General features: G+C 42.9%; 1 protein-coding gene across 1 annotated transcript in view; it reads left to right on the forward strand.

Annotated features, from left to right (window-relative positions):
• Window positions 1–13,774, forward strand: part of fat2 (FAT atypical cadherin 2) — a gene marked incomplete at both ends in the record, with an annotated part of 123,233 nt that extends 109,459 nt beyond the window's left edge. Inside the window, 4 exons of the mRNA XM_080746806.1 lie at window positions 5,886–5,985; window positions 7,016–7,164; window positions 7,808–8,097; window positions 13,242–13,774. Coding sequence (XP_080602932.1) covers window positions 5,886–5,985; window positions 7,016–7,164; window positions 7,808–8,097; window positions 13,242–13,774 — 1,072 coding nt within the window. The remainder of the gene's footprint in view (window positions 1–5,885; window positions 5,986–7,015; window positions 7,165–7,807; window positions 8,098–13,241) is intronic.
• Window positions 13,775–23,456: the final 9,682 nt, after the last annotated feature.

A 23,456-nucleotide genomic window follows, 5' to 3' on the forward strand; every position in this document is an offset into this window, starting at 1 on the left:
TTAGAATTCATGTTTTGTCACACAATGGCGGTGGCTGTGCGTCGGTGCCACAGCCATGTGCCAATGAAAGCCTCTTAACCCCCGGGTCACACGTTGTAGCGTGCGACACGGAGGAGGTCACACGTGATTGGTCCTGCTAGCCCTAGAAGCACTAGTTTCTCAACCTGTGGCCCGGGGGCCCACATGCTGCATGGGCCATGGGGATATGGGACATTTTGAACCTCTGTTCATGGTACAGTACACAGGCACGTGCACACAATGTAGACAACAAAGGGGGCTTGAGCCCCGGCCCTTTTATCCGTCTGTAAAAAGTGCCCTCTCCATCCAGACCATGAATGCAGTTTTTACTATGGTGAAAGAAATGCAAATGCCCTCTTTCCATGCCATACCTGAAGGCAGCATTCAAGAGAATTGCCTTGTCCGAACTCCCCTGAACTTGAATGCAGCATCTTATGTTGAAAGAATTGCTCTCTCTGTGTAGAAATCCATTTTATGCTTAGTTCAGTGTGGTATCAAGCACTGAAAATAGCCGACCTCCAAGCTCACAACGCGTCGCAGCGCGGCGCGTTGTGAACTTGGAGGTCTGCTATTTTCGATATTTCCACCAAAAGGCCCTTTTAGAAATGTCAAGCCCCTGCCTCTCTAACATTCTCTGCACGTCCCTGATGGTACACAACAAAATCCAGCCCTCAAACTTTTATTTTATATCGAGGCTGCTTTGTTCGCCAGTATATTGGCTACCATAACATTAAAACTTTAATTATGCCGCAAAGGGCTGTTACTGCAGGAGAGTTGTCAGAAGAACAATAAATGGAGGAGTACAGTATGTGGCATTGATCTAGCACGGCAAAAGCTCAAATAAACGCCCAAGTGAACCTGAATAAGGTCACTTTGCAATTCACACAGCAGTGCAGCGGTGCAGATATCGTCACCGTCGGGCAGAAAACTCGTATCTCCAAGTTTCCAATTTTTATGTTTTTTTGGTAAATGAAAGCCCTGCCTGATCATACAAGGCCGTCGCACAAAACTAGTGAAAATAGCAGATCAGATCAGCTATTGTCACTAGTTTAAATCATTTTCACCCCCAAAATGACTTTTTTTCTATTGATTACTCATGCCATGGAGACTAGAGTTCAATAATATTTTTAGTTTTTTGTCACATTCCTAAGACAAAAATGTGATAACAATAAAATTACCCCCATTCGTTCCGGATGGGGACCCGTTTCGAAATGGGTCCCCATCCGGAATCAATGGGGGTAAATTTACTCGAATCAAATTTTTGTCTTAGGAATGCGACAAAAAGCTAAAAATGTTATTGAACTCTAGTCTCCATGGCGTGACTAATCAATAGAAAAAAAGTCATTTTGGGGGTGAACTACTCCTTTAAAATGATAAATGCAAAACGAATGTTTTTTGGACATACAGGGTTTCCGCCCGACAACGAAATGCAACTGCAATTCACAGTATCCTGCCTACGACTGCAGGATCATTATACAACACTGTACTGTACTTTGCTATGCATCACCTGCTGCAATTAATCTTCGATGCCATTTCTCATGGGACAAAAGCAGGGGGGAAAAAAGAGGGATAATGTTCAAAACCAGCATGCATGTAGATGTGACAAAACAAAACAACGGAAGGCTTTTCCTGCGGCAAAAAGATGAATTTGGTATGCAGCGCTGCATGCCCGGGGATGATGGGGAATCATGGCGACACTATACCAGCTCAACAATTATGTTATTGTCCCCTCCCATTGCTATTGGAATATAGAGCTAATTAAGAGAAAAAAAATCGAAATAATAATAATACATTACTTTCACCCCTTTTATTAACTCTCAAATACCTGGAACGCTCCTGAGTCGCGTTAGATTTTAACCACTTTAACCATTATTTTATGCTTTAACTTTAGAAAAATAGCAGATATACCGGTACAAGCTCACAGCGTGGCACCGAGTGCAAGTGCCGCGCTGCGAGTTTGTAGATCTGATATTTTTGAAAAATCGTGAAAATGTGTGCAAGTCTATGAATATCTTTGACCCGATCTTTGACCCGACTTCTAAATCCTTCCTCTAAATCAGTGGTTCTCAAACTTTTTCATGTCAAGGACCCCCAAAATTACAGGTATTTAGCCACGGACCCCCATCTCAAAATATGTTGTTCCAGGGACCCCCCAGAAGCAAATATTTGATTTACAAATGTTCGCTTTTAAATATATATATTCAAAGACTTGCAAAGAAAAATCATGATTTTTCAAAAAATAGCAGATCTACAAGCTCGCAGCGCGGCACTCGGTGCCACGCTGTGAGCTTGTATATCTGCTATTTTTCAATAGTTAAAGCAGTCAATAATCCGAGGCCTAAATGGGTTAAATGTGGATTGATTGATCGATCGAATACTTCATTAGACATAAATCTAAACAGCACATGGTACAGTCAGACATTTAAGGGCTTTGCACGCAGGACCTTTGCGTTTCTTTTCGTTTGCTGCATGCATAAAACGCATTGGATTTGGTGTGCAAGGCAGTGCAGAATCCTCACTGCGGATCCGAAGATGAGTTTTTACCGCATGAGACAAGACGCACAAATCGAACTGGGTTCGATCGGGGGGAAAAAAAACGCACAGCCGCAGCCACCTGCCGCATGGCAAATTCGGAGCCGGTGTGCATGAGGTCATAGAGAATCATTGTTTTCTTTAAAATAATGGATTCATCCGTTTTTTTCCGTGCGAGAAAAATGCGTCTGTGTGCAAAGGGCTTTAGGCTAAAAGGATGATGGGGACTTGTTTCCATTGTGGTCGTACTGTATGTATTCAATTCATCAGCATGGAATAAAAATAACACAAAAGGGCATGTACAAAGGAGAAAAAGGGACAGAAAAATGCAGTGAATGCAACCTCCTTTCTATGGGATAAATGAGTTTACCTCCCCTTTTGGGCTCCTGATAGATGGATTTTCAGGCCCGTTTTGAAAGAAGCCACGGAGGCATGGAGTATTTCTACAGTAGTGTGCATTTCACAATGAACAACCAGTTGTGCTTTGCATAAAAGCAATTCAAGCAGAACACATGTAGAAATGTCGCAGGTTGGCCCATAGAACCAGCAAAATATTGATGCAAATGCATACAGTAAGAAGTTACACATGAATGCATATCAAGTATTAAAAATACATAGAAAAAAGAGAGGAGATCCGAGCACTCGAGGAGTTTAAAATAAAACAAAGTTTATTGTCTAAAAACCTACATGTTTCGACCTTGCGGTCTTCGTCAGGGCAAAGAACTGGAACATCAGACATACACATCCATTAAATAGTGGCTATTCACGTGATGTTACTAATACACAGGCAATTAATGACCATTGTTATGCAAACTAGAAATACTGTTCCTTCGAAACAGTGTGGGCTCGATTCCAACCCAACAAATAGGATACTTTAAGGTACTGTAAGGTACAGTACCCTACAGTATTGTACTGTACCTTACTATACTGTACTGCACCTTACTGTACTGTACTGTACTGTACTGTAACTTACTGTACTTTACTGTACTCTACTGTAACTTACTGTACTTTACTGTACTCTACTGTACCTTACTGTACTGTACTTTACTGTACTCTACTGTACCTTACTGTACTGTACTGTACCTTACTGTACTGTACCTTACTGTACTGTACCTTACTGTACTCTACTGTACCTTACTGTACTATACTGTACTGTACTCTACTATGCCGTACTATAACTTACTGTACTGTACTCTACTGTACCTTACTATACTGTACTTTACTGTACTCTACTGTACCTTACTGTACTCTACTGTACTTTACTGTACTCTACTGTACCTTACTGTACTGTACTGTATTGTACTTTACTGTACTGTACTTTACTGTACACTACTGTATCTTGCTGTACCGTACTGTGCTGTACGTTACTGTACTTTACTGTACTTTACTGTACACTACTGTACTGTACTGTACCTTACAGTACTGTACTTTACTGTACTCTGCTGTACCTTACTGTACTTTACTGTACTCTACTGTAACTTACTGTACCTTACTGTACTGTACTTTACTCTACTCTACTGTACTGTACCTTACTGTACTTTACTGTACTCTACTGTACCTTACTGTACTGTACCTTACTGTACTGTACTTTACTGTACTCTACTGTACCTTACTGTACTATACTGTACTGTACTCTACTGTGCCGTACTGTACCTTACTGTACTGTACTCTACTGTACCTTACTATACTGTACTTTACTGTACTCTACTGTACCTTACTGTACTCTACTGTACTTTACTGTACTCTACTGTACCTTACTGTACTGTATTGTACTTTACTGTACCTTACTGTACTGTACTGTACTCTACTGTACCTTTCTGTACTGTACCTTTCTGTACCTTACTGTACTTTACTGTACTCTACTGAACCTTACTGTACTTTTACTGTACTCTACTGAACCTTACTGTACTGTACATATTCTATGTGTTCTAGATCTACATTTTTGATTCTGTGTTTGGGAACCAGCAACTGTCAAATGGACTCCAACTGTAGTGGAGTATATTGAGTGCATATACTGTAGGCTAACAATCCCAGATCACATCTGTCCTCCACTATGTCTATAACCAAGGCGTTCTTCTATGTGGCCACTCCAGACTGAGGAGTGGAGCATGGCTTTTATTGTGTTTGTGGATCTGACTTGGAAATGCATTGGTTTTGATATCTCCCTGACAACCAACAACAACCACTAATATGGCTGACTGTCCCTGCGGGCTCTAGGATATATGGCTATGGGATTTACATCCCATCGCCCGGACTTGATTCTTGATCACAGCTGTGTAATCAGTAGAGTGGAGAGGGACATTTATTTATAGTTTTAACTATAACTATAGTTTTATACATCACACAGCTTAGACATTTGGATCAAATCAGAGAGCAGACCTGTGTGAACGCAATGATATAGATAGCATATCTGAAGTGTGAACACTGCAGCCACAGCGCCTTAACATAAACATGGGTCTATTATCCTTCTCTCCACTCTACTAAACCCATTGGAAATGCATTGGGTGCTTAAAGTTAAACATTTTTATTTTTTTATATTTATACTACAAAACATTTCAAAAAGAAAAATACACGCACACTTGTCCTCAGTAAGCTGAACACATAAAAATTTGAATGGTGTTGAAAGGTGTAAGCGTTTAAGAGATGAAGCGCGCCAAAGTTTTAGGATACTGACTAGTATAGAAATAAATAATGAAGATAACATACGTGTGCTCGCCTTTAGGCGAGCCCACAATTATGCAAGTGTGTGAATGCAGGCCCACTGATTGTGTTGCCTGCTGCAGACCTACACACCCACAGCAGCCTACTGAGCAAGACAGAATGAACCTGCACTGCAGATGCAGGAGGAGATACTCAAAAGTCTTAATTTTATAACAAATAACAAAAACACATAAAGAAAATACATGCCAACAATAATAAACAAATAAATCAAAGAAAAAGCAAACACAGAAATAAACATTGTGCATCATATAAAATAAGAAAACCAAAAACACACTACTATAGATAACACATATTAAAAATACATAAATAAACAACAATGATAATAACTAGAAAGATGCAATTGGAAATTGCAAGTGTGCAAGTTTAAACGTTAAAAGGTTTTTCCTTCAATTTCCAATTGCATCTGATTTCCATACATTTTCAATGGCATCTGATTCATTAAAAAGTTTATCTAGTGGTGAGAATAAAGTTTCCCCAGGACTGCAGTTTGTTGCCCTGTCGGGCAACCACAATAATAATAAACCGAGTTGAGAACCAACTGGGTGGTCTCATATTAGACATAGGGTTACCCTGTAGACCACCAGAAGAAGTAATCACCCCTGCTCTCTTGTCAGGTGCCATAACCTGGTTGAAGCCTGTACTCCCAACTCCTGTCCGGGACAGTTTGACTGCAAATACTCAGAGGGCTTGATCCACTGTGACCCGCTGCCTCAGGTGAGTTCAGTCCACCAGAACCAGAGACAAGCACCATGCCATGGAGAGTTATCCACTTGAAACCCATGCAGCATTCATATTCTGGGGGGAACATTAGCCAAAAGATAGCCGATCTGCACGCTCACGATGCGTCATTGCGACGCATTAATTGTGAGCTTGCACTTGCAGATCGGCTATTTTTGGCAAAGAGAGACAGAAAAAAGTGGTCCAATTACAGTAGTAACTCCAGTCCGTTTTTCTAAGAATAGAGGGTTTAAGTAGTTATATTATGTGTCTGAAATACAGTAAAATCCACATATTGACGACGTCTGCCTTGGGTTTCAATACAAACTGCATTTCAAACTGGCGTCCCTCATTTCGCATCACAATGCGTTGCGACACATTGTGAGCTTGTAGATCGGCAATTATCACTGTTTGTCATACGGACAGCGGGTGTGAGGCTTAAGTGGTTAAAGGGGACCAGGTCACCTCTGGGACAACCAGATCTTATTTTATTGTTGTGTGGGACACGATCAACACAATCCTGAATTATTTTTTGTGTTCAATCTGTGTTTTTAGATATGTTAGTATGTCAGCATGCTACAACTGGTCATATGATGCAAAAAAAATGGTCATATGATGCATTTAGCATCATATGACCAGTTGTAGCATGCTGAAATCGGCTGAAATACTAAAATATCTAAAAACACAGATTGAACACAAAAAATAACTCAGGATTGTGTTGATCGTGTCCCACTCCCACACAACAATAAAATAAGATCTGGTTGTCCCAGAGGTGACCTGGTCCTTTAATGCACAGTCAAATGCCGCAAGACACAATGCAAACAATCAATTGCTTCAGTCGTCAGTCAGTCAGTCAGTCAGTCAGACAGACAGACAGACAGACAGACAGACAGACAGACAGACAGACAGACAGACAGACAGACAGACAGACAGACAGACAGACAGACAGACACACAGACAGACAGACAGTCAATCAGTGTGTCAAATGAATTAATGGTCCAATAAATCGGATATGTCTGCCTCCCAGCTGTCTCCAGTGATTGGATACGTGGAAATCATGGAGATATCGGCTAGCGTCCTGGGTCTGCTCCTCCTGGTGGGCGTGTTCGTCTGCGTCAGGAAGCGCTACGTCCAACAGAACAAGAAGAAACCAGTGTGTGTCCAGGACTCCAACGGGTAAGAGCACAGAAAGCACAGATCTGCAAACAATGTGTGTGCAAACCTATCATGTTCTCTGTGTGGGTTTTAGTCTTTATAACCAGGACACTCAAATCTATCATGTTCTCTGTGTGGTTTTTAGTCTTTATAACCAGGAACTCAAATCTCGAGTCTTTTTTGTTCTTTCTTTCTTTCACTGCAGCTTTCCCTTCATGTCATCTTTCAGGTGAATTGAATTCACACATAGGACAAATATATATATATATATTTTGCCTACTGTATTTCGTCGTTGTCGGGTGGAAACCTCTTATCTCCAAGTTTGAAATTTGTACGTTCTTTCGCAAAGTAAAGCCCTGCTTCATCAAATCATCATACAAGGCTGTCGCACAAAAGTAGTGAAAACAGCAGATCTACAAGCACACAACGCCTCGCAGTGCGAGGCGTTGTGTGCTTGTAGATCGGCTGTTTTCACTAGTTTAGATCTTTTTAAAAATGATAAATGCAAAACCGGTTTTGGACATACAAGGTTTCCACCCGACAACGACGATTTATTTAAAAAAATAAAGAAATAAAAAAGTAATTAAATAAAGAAAACTATAAGTGAAGTGAAGTAATAACACACAACAAAAATCTTCAATTGAACCTCGTTGACCTTCCACAGCTACTTCCAGCCCCACCTGACCAAGAGCGTGATGGTGAACAGCCAGACGGCCAACCCCATGGAGATGAGCTCCCTGGGCTCCATCAGTGACCTGGACCACACGCCCTTCCGCTCCCTGCGGCCCCGCAGCCAGATCGGCCCGCCCCGAGGAGGAGGAGGTGGCGGCGGGGGAGGAGGAGGAGGAGGGCCCCAGGGGCCGGTGGTGTGCCAGGTGGCCCCCAACCTCCCCGCACGGCCGCCCTCCAGCTCCGACAACGACTCCATCAGGAAGAACCACTGGGACTACGAAGGTATTCCCTACGCCGACTTAGATCTTTCGGTGCTAGCAGTCAGATCTTATCTCTCTTCTATACATCTGTGGTTCAAACTGTGATGTTGTACTGTAACACGGCCTGGTATAACAGCCTATCTTTAGTGTATAAGAACAAACTGCATAGCCAAATTAAGATCTGTGCTAAGATTATTGTTTCTGTGTGTCTGAGTTTGTCAAGAAATCAGAATGAGGAAATGGGAGGGACTAAGACTAAAACTAAATGTGTGTTATTCCAAAGAATAAGACTAAATCAGAATTTTCTGTCAAAATGAACACTGGCACGGGGTCATCCCTATTTTCCCCAGGTTCCACAGCAGGGGTCTTCAACGTTTTCAGGCCAAGGACCCCTTAGTCCTTGGCCGAGAGAGAGAGAGAGAGAGAGAGAGAGAGAGAGAGAGAGAGAGAGAGAGAGAGAGAGAGATGAAGCAGGGACCCCCACAACCTGTTCATAGATTCCATATAGTTTCATTGTTTGGCAGCACAATCGTCAGTGTATTTTGGAGTCATGTCAATTTGTGTTTTCAGATATTTAACCACTTGTTTTGTACCGTCAATACTTTATGAACTTGACCTTTCACTCTGTACTTACGGTAGTCTGCCCTCTACACCAAAGCTCTTTGCCAAAAATAGCCGATCTACAAGCTCACTGCTGCGAGGCGTTGTGATCTTGTAGATCTACTATGTTTTGGCTAAAGTTCTCAGAATATGGACGCTATATAGGGTTCAAGTGGGTAATACAAAAAAGGAGAAAAAAATGTCCTGTCACTCAAAGATTTGGAGGAACCCCTGTATTAACTCTGAGGACCCCCTAGGGGTCCCGGACCCCCTGTTGAAGACCCTTGTTCTACAGTATATTCCCCGCTTACCAAAGGGGTTAGGGTTAGAGTTTCGGGTTCTAAGCGGGGAACATAGAAGCCGTGCCCCACCATAGGAAGGCCCTCGCAAACAGAGTCCAATGTTTTCATCCTCTTGGCACACCACCTCTGAAATTGCCCTCTGAGGAGTGGCTTTGACGGTGTGATTATCAGGTATTATGATTACTGGGAGGAGGATTTTTCTTCCAAAAAAAGTGTACAAAAAGAGTTAAAATTAGTTTTTTATGTTGTCACACCCACCAGTTCATTAAGTATGCCTGGTTGTCATGGTGGGTGGTGACCCAGCTGAAGTTAGCCGCACCCACAGTGTTGGGTGAATGGTAAAAGGTGAGGGGATGATTATATGATGTAATTTCATCTGTGTTTTTGGATCTGCACTTTTGACCCACAAGGTGTCAGCCTCCAGGAAGAAACCCCAAATACAAAGGGAATACATAATGGCTCATAATGAAGTACTGTCAACCTCCAAGACACATGAAAACCAGAAAAAGTACAAAACCATGGCACCACCTCTTTGAAAACTGATTGGCCAATAAGAAATGGCATTGGACATTAGTTTGCTCAGTGCACGAGTGAGTGGTTGCTGCTCACGTGCGGAGTCAATCAGTTGAGCGGAGATACAATATACAGTATGTTCCACTCGCGTAGGACAACTGTTAGCTCAAGGTCATTTGTGGGCATTTAAACCATTTAGAACGGGTACGCATTAAGAAATAGCAGATCTACAAGCCCTCAACGCGGCACCGGCAAAATCGTGAACATTTGAATTTTGACCCAATTTTGACCCGATTCTATAAGTATCTTCTAAATCCTTCTAAGGTTTTTTGAAAAACACACGTTTCTACGTCAGTGGTTCTCAAACTCTTTCATGTCAAGGACCCCCTAGAATTATATGGATTTGGCCGCCGGCCCCCGTCTCAAAATATTTTGTATCGGGGACCCCCCCAGAAGCAAATATTTGAGTTACTTAATGTTCACTGTCAAAATGAGATATTCAAATATTTGCGCACATTTTCATGATTAAAAAAAAAAAAAAAAGCAGATCTACAAGCTCGCAGCGTGGCACTCGGTGCCGCGCTGTGAGCTTGTATATCTGCTGTTTTTTCAATAGTCAAAGCCTTCAATAATTCTAGGCCTAAACAGGTTAATGCAGCTGTGCACGCATCGCAGCACGTCATGGAAACACAAGACATTGATTACATTCTTGCACGCGCTCACAGATCAAGGCGCGCGAGTCCCGATACGGTCAGGAAATAACAAAGACATTCCTCTTTGTTTCATCTTCCCCGTACCTGTATATATTTGCCTTTATCTCTCTCTCTGTCTCAATATTCTTTTCTTTGTCATGTTCAGTTTTATTCCATCTCTATCTCTATCTTAGTCTCTGTTTCTTCTATCCATCTCTCCTTCCCCTAGCTGTGTCTGGGTCTTTGCACAGAAACATTGTTAATTACATTTTCTGACTTAACTGCATATTTCCCTTTCTCTCTCTCTCTCTCTCTCTCTCTCTCTCGCTCTCTCTCTCTCTCTCTCTCTCTCTCTCTCTCTCTCTCTCTCTCTCTCTCTCGCTCTTGCTCCCTCTCTCTCTCTCTCTCTCTCTCGTATCGGTGTCTGTCTCTAATTGTTAGTTAGTGTGCTATGCTATGTCCAAAAAACAGCTCCTGTAGTGCTAATTTTCTTTTGCAGATCTTGGTTCTATAGGGTCCAAACTATCAGAAATTGATGGGGTTAACATTTTCCGGAGCCTCAATTATTTTGGGACCTCCCAGCGCAGTACGCTAGCCAGTTAATGTCCGATTTTCATAATATTATAGGATTTATAATATTCTGAGTTGATTTATTACACTTTTAAAGCAGCCAGAAGAATAATTTTCCCCAGACCCCCAGACCGACCCCTATACCTATTACATTCATCGCACTACTCCTGCTCTTCTCTCAGTCAATACAACTTTTACATTTATTATTTCAGGGGCATCCTGTGGCAATTAATATTTTACTGCAGGTGTAGACCAGTCTGAAAGATAGTTCATGTTCTGATGAGAGAACAAAAGAAAAAAACAGCAACCACAAACTCACTAACTCTGCAAGTATCTCAAAGGTTTCTGTTCTGAGTCTATAAAACCAAGGGTTGAAAAATGGCCAATTTAGCAACAATCCTTGTTAATTCATACCATTTCTTTAATTTTCAATATTCAATAAATCACAGAAATAGATGCAATACTAGTTTTGAGAGGGTAAAAACTGAAGTGACCCCTCAGAGTGAGGGAGGGGTCTGAAAATTTGAACCCAGTAGGGACAGTTTGGTCCCTAGTATGAAAGCCAAAAATGCAAAAAATATATTTTAGCAAAAATATCCTATGGGAATACATAGCATACTGTACTATGTCCTTCTCTCTTGTCATAGTATGTCGCTCTTGCTTTCTCTCTTGTCTCTCTCGCCCCCGCCTTTTCATTGGCATTTTTCACATGCCAGATCACCTGGGGGAACAATCACTTGTACAAATAGATAATATTAATAATTTCCCTCTGTACAAGCACACGCACGCACGCACGCACGCACGCACGCACGCACGCACGCACGCACGCACGCACGCACGCACGCACGCACGCACGCACACACACACACACACACACACACACACACACACACACACACACACACACACACACACACAGCTTGTACATGAGTGTCATGAGTCATCATGCCTTCCCCGTCCGTGCACTGCCTGCCTAACAGTCAGATTGATTTATCATGTTGAAATAATTGGAACCCATGGACTTATTAGTAAAGTAATGTTGTTGTTACCTGCTTCCTTACCTGGGTATTGGAAAAAACAACTGTCCCCAGTCCATTGATGCTGTCTTTGGATCCACGTACCTTACCATAGAATAGAATACCATAATACTGGTCTCTATACTGCCTCCCCCTGGCCAGCCGGGGCGCCTGATGGAGGGGAAAGGAGCTGGTTGGAATAACGTGTTCCTTCCACGTGCTGCGTCCAATTGGCACTGGGTGAAAAAATGGGTTACAAAATCGTGGTATTTTTTTTTTGAAAAAATAAATAAATTAAAAATAGAATACCATGACTACTATGGTACTGACATGATACTGACCCTGATGATATGATATGATACTGACATGATGCTGACATGATACTGACCCTGATGATATGATATGATACTGACATGATACTGACATGATACTGACATGATGCTGACATGATACTGACCCTGATGACATGATACTGACATGATACTGACATGATACTGACATGATACTGACCCTGATGATATGATACTGACATGATACTGACCCTGATGACATGATACTGACCCTGATGATATGATACTGACATGATTCTGACCCTGATATGATACTGACATGATACTGACCCTGATGATATGATACTGACATGATACTGACCATGATACTGACCCTGATGATATGATATTGACATGATACTGACATGATACTGACCCTGATGATATGATACTGACATGATACTGGCATGATACTGATATAATACTGACCCTGATGATATGATACTGACCATGATACTGACCCTGATGATATGATACTGATAAGCATGGCAGGGCTGTGAGGTAGGGTTCATCCTCCAGGTGACGCTCATCAAATACCCCGGCAATCCAGTACCTTTTGAGACCTTCTGCTTGGATGGAGCGACATTGCCATCCTTAGAATCCTTCTAAAAACAAAACCCATAAATACATAATTATAGTAAAAAACACGACTCAGGGATAACATCACTGTTGTTCGGTACTACTACTATTCCAGTTCACAGAAGAACCATTTAATACCAGTAAGACTCCCTAATCGGAAGATAAGCGACCGTCAGGTCGGCAACCTCATGGTGGCGCTAGAAGAGGGGCATGTGAGAAACGAGGGGTGGAGGTTGTGGTTTGCCAGCCAAGGAGTGTGTTTGCAAAGTTTGGCATGGATAGGGGCAACAGTGCCGGAGATGAGAGTAGGGCCAAAAGTGTGACGTGACAGACAGACAGACTGACTGACTGACTGACGGACAGCCGGTGGAGCTTTTCACATAATATAAAAAAAAAAAAAAAACATTTAATATAAAAAGAGAAACGATTTGTTTTTTCTGAAGACCCACCACAGTCAATGTGTATCAACAATATCAAAACAAATGAACAAACTAAAAAGATGATTTGTGGATTGTGCTGTAAAAAGGCTTACGCCCTGTATCTCTCTCTCTCTCTCTCTCCTCAGTCTACCCAGCGGACCCCGACTACTACGGCCGCCCCAGCGTGCGGGAGTTCCCCCAGTTCGACATCGTGGAGGACATCCCCCCCTCCGCCTGCTCCACCATGGACTCGCGGCGGAACTCGCGCTTCGGCGGCTTCCCGTTCCCGCTGGACCGCTGCGACCGCCGCGCGCCCCTGCCGCCCTGCTACAGCAACCAGAACCTGGACGACTTCCTGGGCCCCGACGGTCGCCCGCTGCCCGGCACGCAGTGCCCCAACGAGTACACGGCCATCAGCTACTACCCCGCCAAGCAGCACGCCCGCAGCCTGGACAACGTGTCCGGCGGCTACAAGAGACTCAGCATGCGCCTGAGCGTGGCCATGCCGTCCTACGCCGAGCAGACCAGTCCCCCGCCGCTGCCGCCGGCCGGCGGCTGCGACGCCGAGCCCGCCCAGGCCCAGACGGCGGTCGACGCGGGGCGGCGGGACCAGCGGAGCTACGCGGGCTCGGACATGGTAGAGAGCGACTATGGGAGCTGCGAGGAGGTCATGTTTTAAAAAAAAGCTTTGTTCGTGGTTGGTGTTCGGAGCAGAGTTGCCCTCCCGACAAACATTTAGTACAAGAGATACCGCACAGAAGCACCCCTTTGTTGTGGCGTAACTTCAAATCTGGTTAGCACCTGCATCGCATGTCATCGCCACTTGCTTCCGTCCTGTCTTTAATTTAGGGTCTAACGAAGCCGAAACGGAAAAAGAAAAAGAAAAAAACAACAACAACCACCTAATACTAAAACTTTGACACACGTAGTTGTCACTTTGGTTTCATTGCTCTCACCTTTGCATGCGTTTCATCATTTTGTTGGGAGTCACGTCGTGCTGTGAACGCAGACACCCATCTTGCTTCCCACTCTAAGGCAGCTTGTGTGTACATGCACACTCACAAAGACAGAAAATGTTGATACCGAATTGCTCCCCTCAGACTGGTCGGCGGATGTCTCGAGGGGAGGTGGAGAGATAGATACAGGGTTAATACTGAACGCAGTCTTCGCAGACAGACAGACTGGGGGCAGTTGTGATACGGGTTAGGCGCGCAGGGGGGGGGGGGGGGACACTCGGGATACGTTTGTTATCTCTGCAGTAAGATGAAGATGAACAGGAGAAGTTCATTGTCTCAAAGACACTGGAAGCACTGCCTGATTAGGTTGTGAATCGTCTGAACAGTATTACCGAATGTGAAACAAGAAAACAAAACGACGAAAGTTTATCTGTGCACGAATGAATGAAGACCACGTTCTTCACCACCTGGGGAAAAGACATCAACCTCTCGGAGGACGGCCGACCTGTTTAGAATAATGTGATCCCGACACGCAGAACAGAACGTTGACTTACTGTCTGGCGACATGTTTCTACTCCATTTAAAGGCCAACCCGCTCTCCAGACAACTTTTTAAGCACTGCCAGACATGAATAGGAAACCTTGAATCTCACAACACGTAGATGGACGTGTTGTAGGCTCTGTAGATGGACTTGATACCACCCTTTTTTTTCCTTTTATTTTTCTTTTTTTACATGAAGTGCTTATATTTATTAAAAAGGTGGGGGCACGATCACTCTTTTAGCCCAATGTAATGTGCTTCTAATTAAACATGTCCGTTCATTACACCTTTTTTGTGTTAATACTTAATAGCCTCTCGTGCTATTGAACGTGAACAGATTGTATTAGAGCCGACGTCAAAACGAAGACTGCAAAAGTCTAACCGGGACAATAAAGATGACCTTGAAGAACTTGGATCTACCAACTAACCACTCATGATGCGACGCATTGTGAGATTATTCCCATTTTTGAATTTTTGATTTTTTTTTTCGTTTTTCATCAAAAATCGGGATGCCAAGTTGAAAGGTGTTAAGTCCTTCTGTGGGTTTCATAAATATTTAACCAATGAAAAGTATTACCAAGAGCCCATGACTTAGTAATATAGATAAATTAGATCCTTTGGAAAACGGTTTACAGTATCTTTTTCCATATCCTGAAATGTAATTGTTTTGGATGTACAAGGTTTACATAGGGCTGTCACAATTATTACATAATCGTCTAATCGCAATTATTTGAGGTAATCGCAATTATTTCGCATAATCGTCCTAATCGTTTCCATGTTGAGAAATGTTAATATAGTGGAAATAGCAGATCTACAAGTTCACAACACGTCGCATCATCAATGTTCTTTTTTTAAGTACAACATTTTCAAATATGTCAGTCATTTCTTTGTATATGTAGGTTATGTGTCATGATTGCCATGTGCAACTTCAAAGCCTAAAAGCCAAACAGAAATGTAATTGTCAGCGACAAATACACAATTAATTTGTTAATCGCAAATATTTCAGTGACAATTAATCGCCATGTAAAATGTCATAATCGTGACAGCCCTAGGTTTACACCCGACGGATTGGAGATGTACTGTACAAAGTGAAAGCCCTGTTGCCAGCTGGGAAGTGTGTTGTGACATTCTAACTGCTTCGTCATTAAGAAATGTCACATAATTGATTTAACACACGACACGCACCTTCCACCAGAGCTGCTGTATTTACATCAAAGACTTGGTTACCGTGACAATAGGTCATGCTCACATCATCACGTCTATTTTATTCATGAAATAAAATGAGAATGCAATTGATAGGCCCATAGCCTCTGAATCTAATTCAGCAATCACACACAGCATTGTGTATCCTGTATATATAGCGTTTTGTTTTTTTCAAAATGCAAACCTGCATTTCCCGCAGGCTAAACGTTACATGGACATCTATCTGACTTTTGCTCCGTTTATCTACACTATAGTTGTAATGAAAGAGGGCTGGAACCTCAGAATCAATATGAAAGCCATTAAACAACTAAACAAATAGTATGACAATATTATGTTTTCGGTAAAAAGTTTTTTTTATATTTCAACCCTTCAGTTAATTGGTGGTAAATAGATGGCAGTATTTCCTTCTTAGCATTCGTGAACAAAGCTGTGGCGTTGACTAGTGATAAAAGGAAAACCAAATTGGTGTAGTTTTGCATCGGTAAAGAAAATGTCTATGCAGCCATTTTAAATGGCGTGAATATGCAAGTTACTGTAGAGTATAATAATAAAAAAGATATATCAAAGTTTGTTTTTTATAAGATGTTTATGTACAGTATACAGTGCAGTTACATCATGAATGTTTGTTTTAGGTAGTACAATATGTCAGTGCATTAAAATGTTTTTTGAACTGTACAGTCCCCCTAAAAAGAAAGAATACAGTACAGTCAGAATAATACGAAACAAATGGAAAGGGTCGCCTTTATTAATAATTAAGTAGTGTTTACCATTTATCTTTAAACATACTAATTGATAAAGAAAAAAAAAAGAAAATAGCCAAGCGGGGAAACGGAGACGGGAAGGCCTGGGTCAAACAGTGTGTGTTTGTAGTTGTTTTACCCTGCGGGGTATTTGATACCAGAGTGAAAGGGTTTACGCTTTCGCTGTTATGAAATGTACTTGCTCAAACACAGAAACATAGACTAAGCTGATGTTCTGATGTTTCTTTTAATTAAAGGAGCTATAGTCAACTTTTTCTTGAATAACGGAAGCTAATATAATAAAGAAATCGCATTTTGGCCATTGTCAGACTGACTTTGTTTATATCCCTCTTCTATGGATTGATAAGGGATACAAACAAAGCTTTATAAAGTTTTCGAAACACTATTTTTAATTTAGCGTCCGTTTTTCAAGAAAAAGTTGACTAATGACTATAGCTCCTTTAACTGAACTTTTTTCCAAGTACTCATTCTGCTGCTCTAGGTAGAAAACCCCACCCATCTTTTACCAAACCAACAAACCATAAAAACATCGTTATTTGTTATTATACTCCCTCGTGGGTTTTGTCACCCATGGGGGAGTATATCTCTCCAGAGGTAAAAGAACCATGGTTACATATGTAACCTCCAGTTTTTGTTATTGAGCAGACACTCGCCAGTATCAATGTTCATTTTTCTCCCACAATCCATCTGTCACTCCCACTGGGCTCAATGTATACTAGTATATAGGCCATATTCGCTGGGGGCCCATGTTTGCATTTTGCATTGAAAAACCGAGGTTGGCATTTCATTAACGTAATGCAGGGGTCTTCAACGTTTTCAGGCCAAGGACCCCTTAGCTCTGAGAGAGATGAAGCAGGGACCCCCACTACATATTGTATAAAATTGTGTTGCAGATGTACATGGATTATTTCTTGAACAGTTTAGACTAGACAGCACTATCATCTGCGTAGTTTGGATTAATGTGTATTTTCATATATTTAACCACTTGAACTGTCAATACCTACTAGTCTGCTCTTCTTTTCCCTCTACACCAAACCTCTGTGCCAAAAAATAGCTGATCTACAAGCTCACAACGCCTCGCAGCGCGAGGCGTTGTGAGCTTGTAGATCTGCTATTTTTTGGCTAATGTTCCACTAAGAATAGGGATGCAAGGGTTCAAGTGATCAAACATGATCACACAAAGATTTGGCGAGGACCCCCTAGGGGTCCCGGACCCCCTGTTGAAGACCTCTGACTTAATGGCAAGATGGCTGCCGTGTGAATATGGCCTATAAGGTGATCACTTTAACCACATGACCCCTACAACGTCTGTATTTCCGAAAGTCACGATCATGAATGTCTTTGTGTCATTTCAGTTCTCACTTTATTTGTTGCCTAATATCCCTGAATGCCTAGTAGCCAGTATAACCCAAGTCAGCTCCGCAGTTGGAATATCCCAACATCGCTGTTTTTTATGCTTCTGTTGTGTTTGTGGCTCACTGTACCGAATGCAGAATGTCAGTTAAATGGTCGTCTTAACTGTCACCACTTTGTGTGTTCCAGTCGTGGTTTGTCTGTGAAGAGAATCGTCTGTCTTTGTACAGTATTTCGTTTCCATCCGTCATTCGTGTACAAAACGACAGGCTGTAGTCTCTCTTTAATTCATAGATAAATATCTGGGTTTTGCTGTTGTAAAGTTGTTGTCTGCGTGTTACATGAGTTAACGTGTATGTATGAATGTATTGAATGTATCGGACTCGGTTCTTGTTTTTTGAGATTCATTTCAGTTGTACATTTTATTTTTGTATCAATGTGGGCCCACTCCCATGTTTTGCTGTGTTGTTTCTCTGTGAGAGATTTTTTAATACCACGTCGTATTCAATTTTGCTTTTTCCATATTGTAAAGAGAATAAAGATATGATCTTATATATAATTAATGTGAGTGTCATATCAAAGTTTTGGCTACCTGTGTTATTGATTTGCCAATACGACCATATAGGGACATATTTGGAAAAGATAAAGAAAGTGAGAACTGTTCCTAAAAAGAGTGGGAGGAGCACCTGGGGGAAAAAAGGACTTAGAAAAGTCTTTGGACCAACTTCCACTTCCACTATAGCCTATGGGGGTTCTAAATTGACCACTTCTTACGGTAACTCTATGAGAGGGTGACATGACACTGTGACTTAGGGTGTTAAAGTACACACACACACACACACACACACACACACACACACACACACACACACACACACACACACACACACACACACACAGCCAGGATGCTTTGTGGTTTAGAGCTATTTTACAGGAAATTCCTGTAAAAAATGCATTCACTTAAATTACCGCAAAGATGCTTTTTCCTCTACCAGAATGCATTGCCATTTACAGTATGCTACTGTATGGCACTAATACAGTAAATTACTGTTCAGATTTTAATGTATATTTCCAGGTAGGGTTTACAGTGTGACTCCCACATATGAAGTGAGAAATGTATGTGCAGGCGTGCATAAACACATACAGTAAATGGGCATGCCTGCACAACAGATTGAACACAAACAAACATGACATGTTTTTCCACAGGGACAGAGGCAGACACACGCGCACGCACGCGCGCACGCACGCACGCACGCACGCATGCACGCACGCACGCACGCACGCACGCACGCACGCACGCACGCACACACACACACAAACTGAACACACACACTCACAAACTGAACAGAACATAATGATTTGTTTATCTCTACCTGCTATGGAACACCAATGACATAATGTACTTTTTTCATTCTGCAAAGGTTACAAAATGATAGGCACATAGGTCATTCAATGGTGCACAGGCTGGCTACAGAGTGGTGCATGCGCGCATGTGAGTGTGTGTGTGTGTGTGTGTGTGTGTGTGTGTGTGTGTGTGTGTGTGTGTGTGTGTGTGTGTGTGTGTGTGTGTGTGTGTGTGTGTGTGTGTGTGTGTGTGTGTGTGTGTGTGTGTGTGTGTGTGTGTGTGTGAGAGAGTGCGCGCGTGTGCGTGCGTAAAAACTTGAGGATTAAAACACAGTACCTCTGGCTTGGCCCGGGTGCACTCACTGTCATTAGAAAATCTTTTATTTCCATTCAAGGTGAAGCTGCAAGAACAAAGTTTATTATTGTGAATTGAAATCCAAAAGCAAACAAATAGACCCTATTCACGGTCCGCCCACGCACGCGCACTCAGCAAATTGCTGACGTCAGCTTTGAAGGGTAAATTAATACAGATATTGCTGGACTTAAAGCCAACAAATCATTATTTTGAACGGTAAAGTAAATTATAACACTTTGTGCCTTTTACTATCTTGTGTTCTTGATCATGCTAGCCGTATTTTATGCTGTACTATTCGGAAATTGCGTTAAATTTGCGATTTCTGTGTTAGCTCTATAGGCTTTTAGTAGGGTTTTCCCATAGGTTTTCCCCTTCAACCGTGACGTCAGCACCAGGAAGTTGCGTAACGTGAATTCGGTCAATTGGGATAAAGAGGGCAGACTCCCTCCTTGGTAAGGAGGTGTGAGGGTAGTGTACATGCTCCTCCAGTCATTTGAGCAAACCTACAGGCTCAAGTGATTGCTGGCATGTGTGCATTGAAGGCCTCTGGTGGTTGGAAAAGGAGCCACCAGGGAGGTGTCAGTTAGCCTGGCGGGGCCTGACGTCATACTGCGTTCACTCACTCATTCCTTCCCCAGTATAACGTCTGGCCTTCGGCCTATTGGCAGCTTAAAAAGTGGGTGGGAGTACTTGCCTTGACAGACAGACTCCTCTAACCAATCAGCGTAGCAAAACATCTCTCTACTCAGCCAATCGGAAGAACGGCAAACAAACACGTCTTTTCGGCCGATGAACTCCGCTAGCACATCCCCCGTGTTCCTTTTTAATTGTTGTAATTGATTCCAACTCTGAAATAACTGCACTTATTGCTTGTTTCATCATTAGAACGTTAACTGTTACTCTTGTTGCATCGCGAGGGCAGCCATTGTTGTTTTGAAAATGCTGCAGCATGCATCTACGTCACCGTCTACACATGGACCAATCAGGGAAAGCTTTTCACTTGTTGTCAGGAAGACTACGTTTGTTGTGCGGACAGCAGTCACTGATTGGCCCTGATCAGAAAATAATCAGTATACTCGCTGCCTATACCCGGAAGGCCAGACGTGATACTGGGGAAGGAATGAGTGAGTGAACGCAGTATGACATCGGGCCGCCAGGCTAGGTGTCAGTGAATGGAACGATCCTGCAGGGGGCATAAACTTCCAGGGAACAAGAGAGGCTTGTCTTGTCTGCATATCGTCGTTTGTCGGGTGGAAACCTTGTATGTCCAAAACCGTTTGTTTTGTGTTTATCATTTTGAAAATGATTTAAAATAGTGAAAACAGCCGATCTACAAGCACATGTGCTTGTAGAAATGCTGTTTTCACTACTTTTGTGCGACGGCCTTGTATGATGAAGCAGGGCTTTACTTTGCGAAAAGAACGTACAAATTTGAAACTTGGAGAATACGAGGTTTCCACCCGACAACGATGATGTCGATATACAGCTTGAGGTGGTGGGCAAATGACGTGCAGAGAATGTTAGACATGAAGACAGGGCCGTATTAATGTCAAAATGGGCCCCAGGCACAGGCCCATTTTCTAAAGAATTGGGGTTTTCCGTGAAACTATTTGTTTTTCTCTGTTAAAAACGGGTCACTAAACAATAATTTATATAGGGTGACCAGACGTCCCGGTTTACCCGGGACAGTCCCGTTTTCAAACTGCGTGTCCCAGTGTCCCGACAAATATCTCTAAAACACTAATATGTCCCGGTTTTCAACATTCACTGCAAAATTGTACCGGTTTTCGCCAGAATTAAATAATAGTAGCTGTTTTCAGTGGTTGCATAGACATTTATCATGTTCTTTTCATGAAACCTGCTCACCTAACCAATCAGAAAACATGAACAAATTCATTGCGTGTCTGAATTCAATACTGAGCCTGTTTGTCAAATCACGCACTGCCTGTTTGCAACCCTGCGGTGCGTGTGTGCGCGTGCACGAACGTTAGAGAATGGGCACGCGTGTGCGCGGTAACGTGCGCATTGCTTTTAGGGTCCCGGTTTTAGGCAACAGTGTTTCGCGTCCCGGTTTGAGTGGCTGAAAATATGGTCACCCTAAATTAATAGGCTAATATAATGTAAATCTCTCCCCTCCAGCTCATATTATGTAAACACTGCTGCACTCTACCCCCCAATACACTTTTAGGTATTTGTACTTTACTTGAGTATTCCCACTTTTACTTCTACTCCAACACTGTACATCTCAAAGGCAACATTTTTACTTTTACTCCACTACAATTATTTGAAAACTTTAGTTACTAGTTAGTCTACTTTGTAGACTATTTGTCGTCTATTTTCAGTGCTTGATACCAAAATGAACTGAGCATAATCAAGTGCACACTGGAGATGTGGCATAATGGCATAGATTTCTACACAGAGAGGGCAATTCTTTCAACATAAGATGTTCAGGAGAGCTTGGACAAGACTAATCTCTCGAGACAGCCTCAGAGAACGCTACGAGGTGTCGCCCTTTCTTCTTTGACGATGGGTTCCCAGATTGGGACAAGACAAATATGAATGCTGCTTTCAGGTATGGCATGGAAAGAGGGCATTTCCTTCATTGTTAAAAACGGCATTCACGGTCTGGAGAGGGCACTTTTTACAGACAGATAAAAGGGCAGGGGCTCAAGCCCCCTTTGATGTATGTGTGCACAGGCCTGGTGGCACTGGGAAGTAATCCACTGTGTGAGACGTTGGGCATGCAGCGACGCTCTCTTCAACCTGTGACTGTGACAGAACTTCAGAAGGAAGGAGGAGAAAAAACTGTTCAGCATCGTCTGGCACGACAATAACTCACCATCAAGGACGACGACGCCATCAGTCAGGATGCGTTTAACTCGTGTATTATGAGAAATGAAACGAAACAAAGGAATGCGTGCGAGACTTGATTAATGTGGTTCTTCCGTTTTGCAGAGGAGCGTTGTGGAGGAGCTCCACAGGGAGTCCACCGTTAACACGGGCATGACGATCCCCCCAGGGCCCTCCTGTGGCGAGGAGGGAGGAGAAACAGGAAGCAGGGGCGTCACAACGGGTAGGAAAGTGGGACTGAGTTACCAGGGCCCAAGGTGGAGGGGCCCTAGTAACTTTAGCTATTGAAAAATAGCAGATATACAAGCTCACAGCGCGGCACCGAGTGCCGCGCTGCGAGCTTGTAGATCTGCTATTTTTGAAAAGTTGAGAAAATCTGTGAAAATCTTTGAATATATGTATTTTTTAAGCGAACATTTCTAACTCAAATATTGCTTCTGGGGGTCCATGGAACTAAATATTTTGAGATCGGGGTCCGTGGCCAAATACATATCATCTTGGGGGTCCTTGACATAGGTTTCTTGCACACATTTTCAAAATAGCAGATCTACAAGCTCGCAGCGCGGCACTCGGTGCCGCGCTGTGAGCTTGTATATCTGCTATTTTTCAATAGTTAACATTCATGGGGGCAGCAAGAGCCGTTGGCCGCCGCGTCCACGTCCATGGACGCGGCCGTGGACGCGTCCATGGACGCGGACGCGAAAAAAACGTCCGTGGACGCGAGGCCGCGTCCACGGACGCAAACGGCCGGCCGTCCCGGCCGTGGACGCGGCCGTGGACGAGGCCGTGGACGCAGACGGCCGGGGACGCGGCCGTGGACGAGGCCGCGGACGTGGACGCAAACGGCCGGCCGTGGACGAGTCCATGGACGAGGCCGCGAAAAAAGGCAGCGAAAAAAAAAAAAAAAGTGTCTATTGTATGTATTTTTTGATGGAGAATTCAAATATGACCTTCTTTTTTGCATAGGACAACTCTAACCTGCATCAATTGGTATTTTAT

Source organism: Nannobrachium achirus, assembly GCF_963921795.1.
Source record: "Nannobrachium achirus genome assembly, chromosome: 17".
In the NCBI taxonomy this organism is placed as follows: Eukaryota; Metazoa; Chordata; class Actinopteri; order Myctophiformes; family Myctophidae; genus Nannobrachium; species Nannobrachium achirus.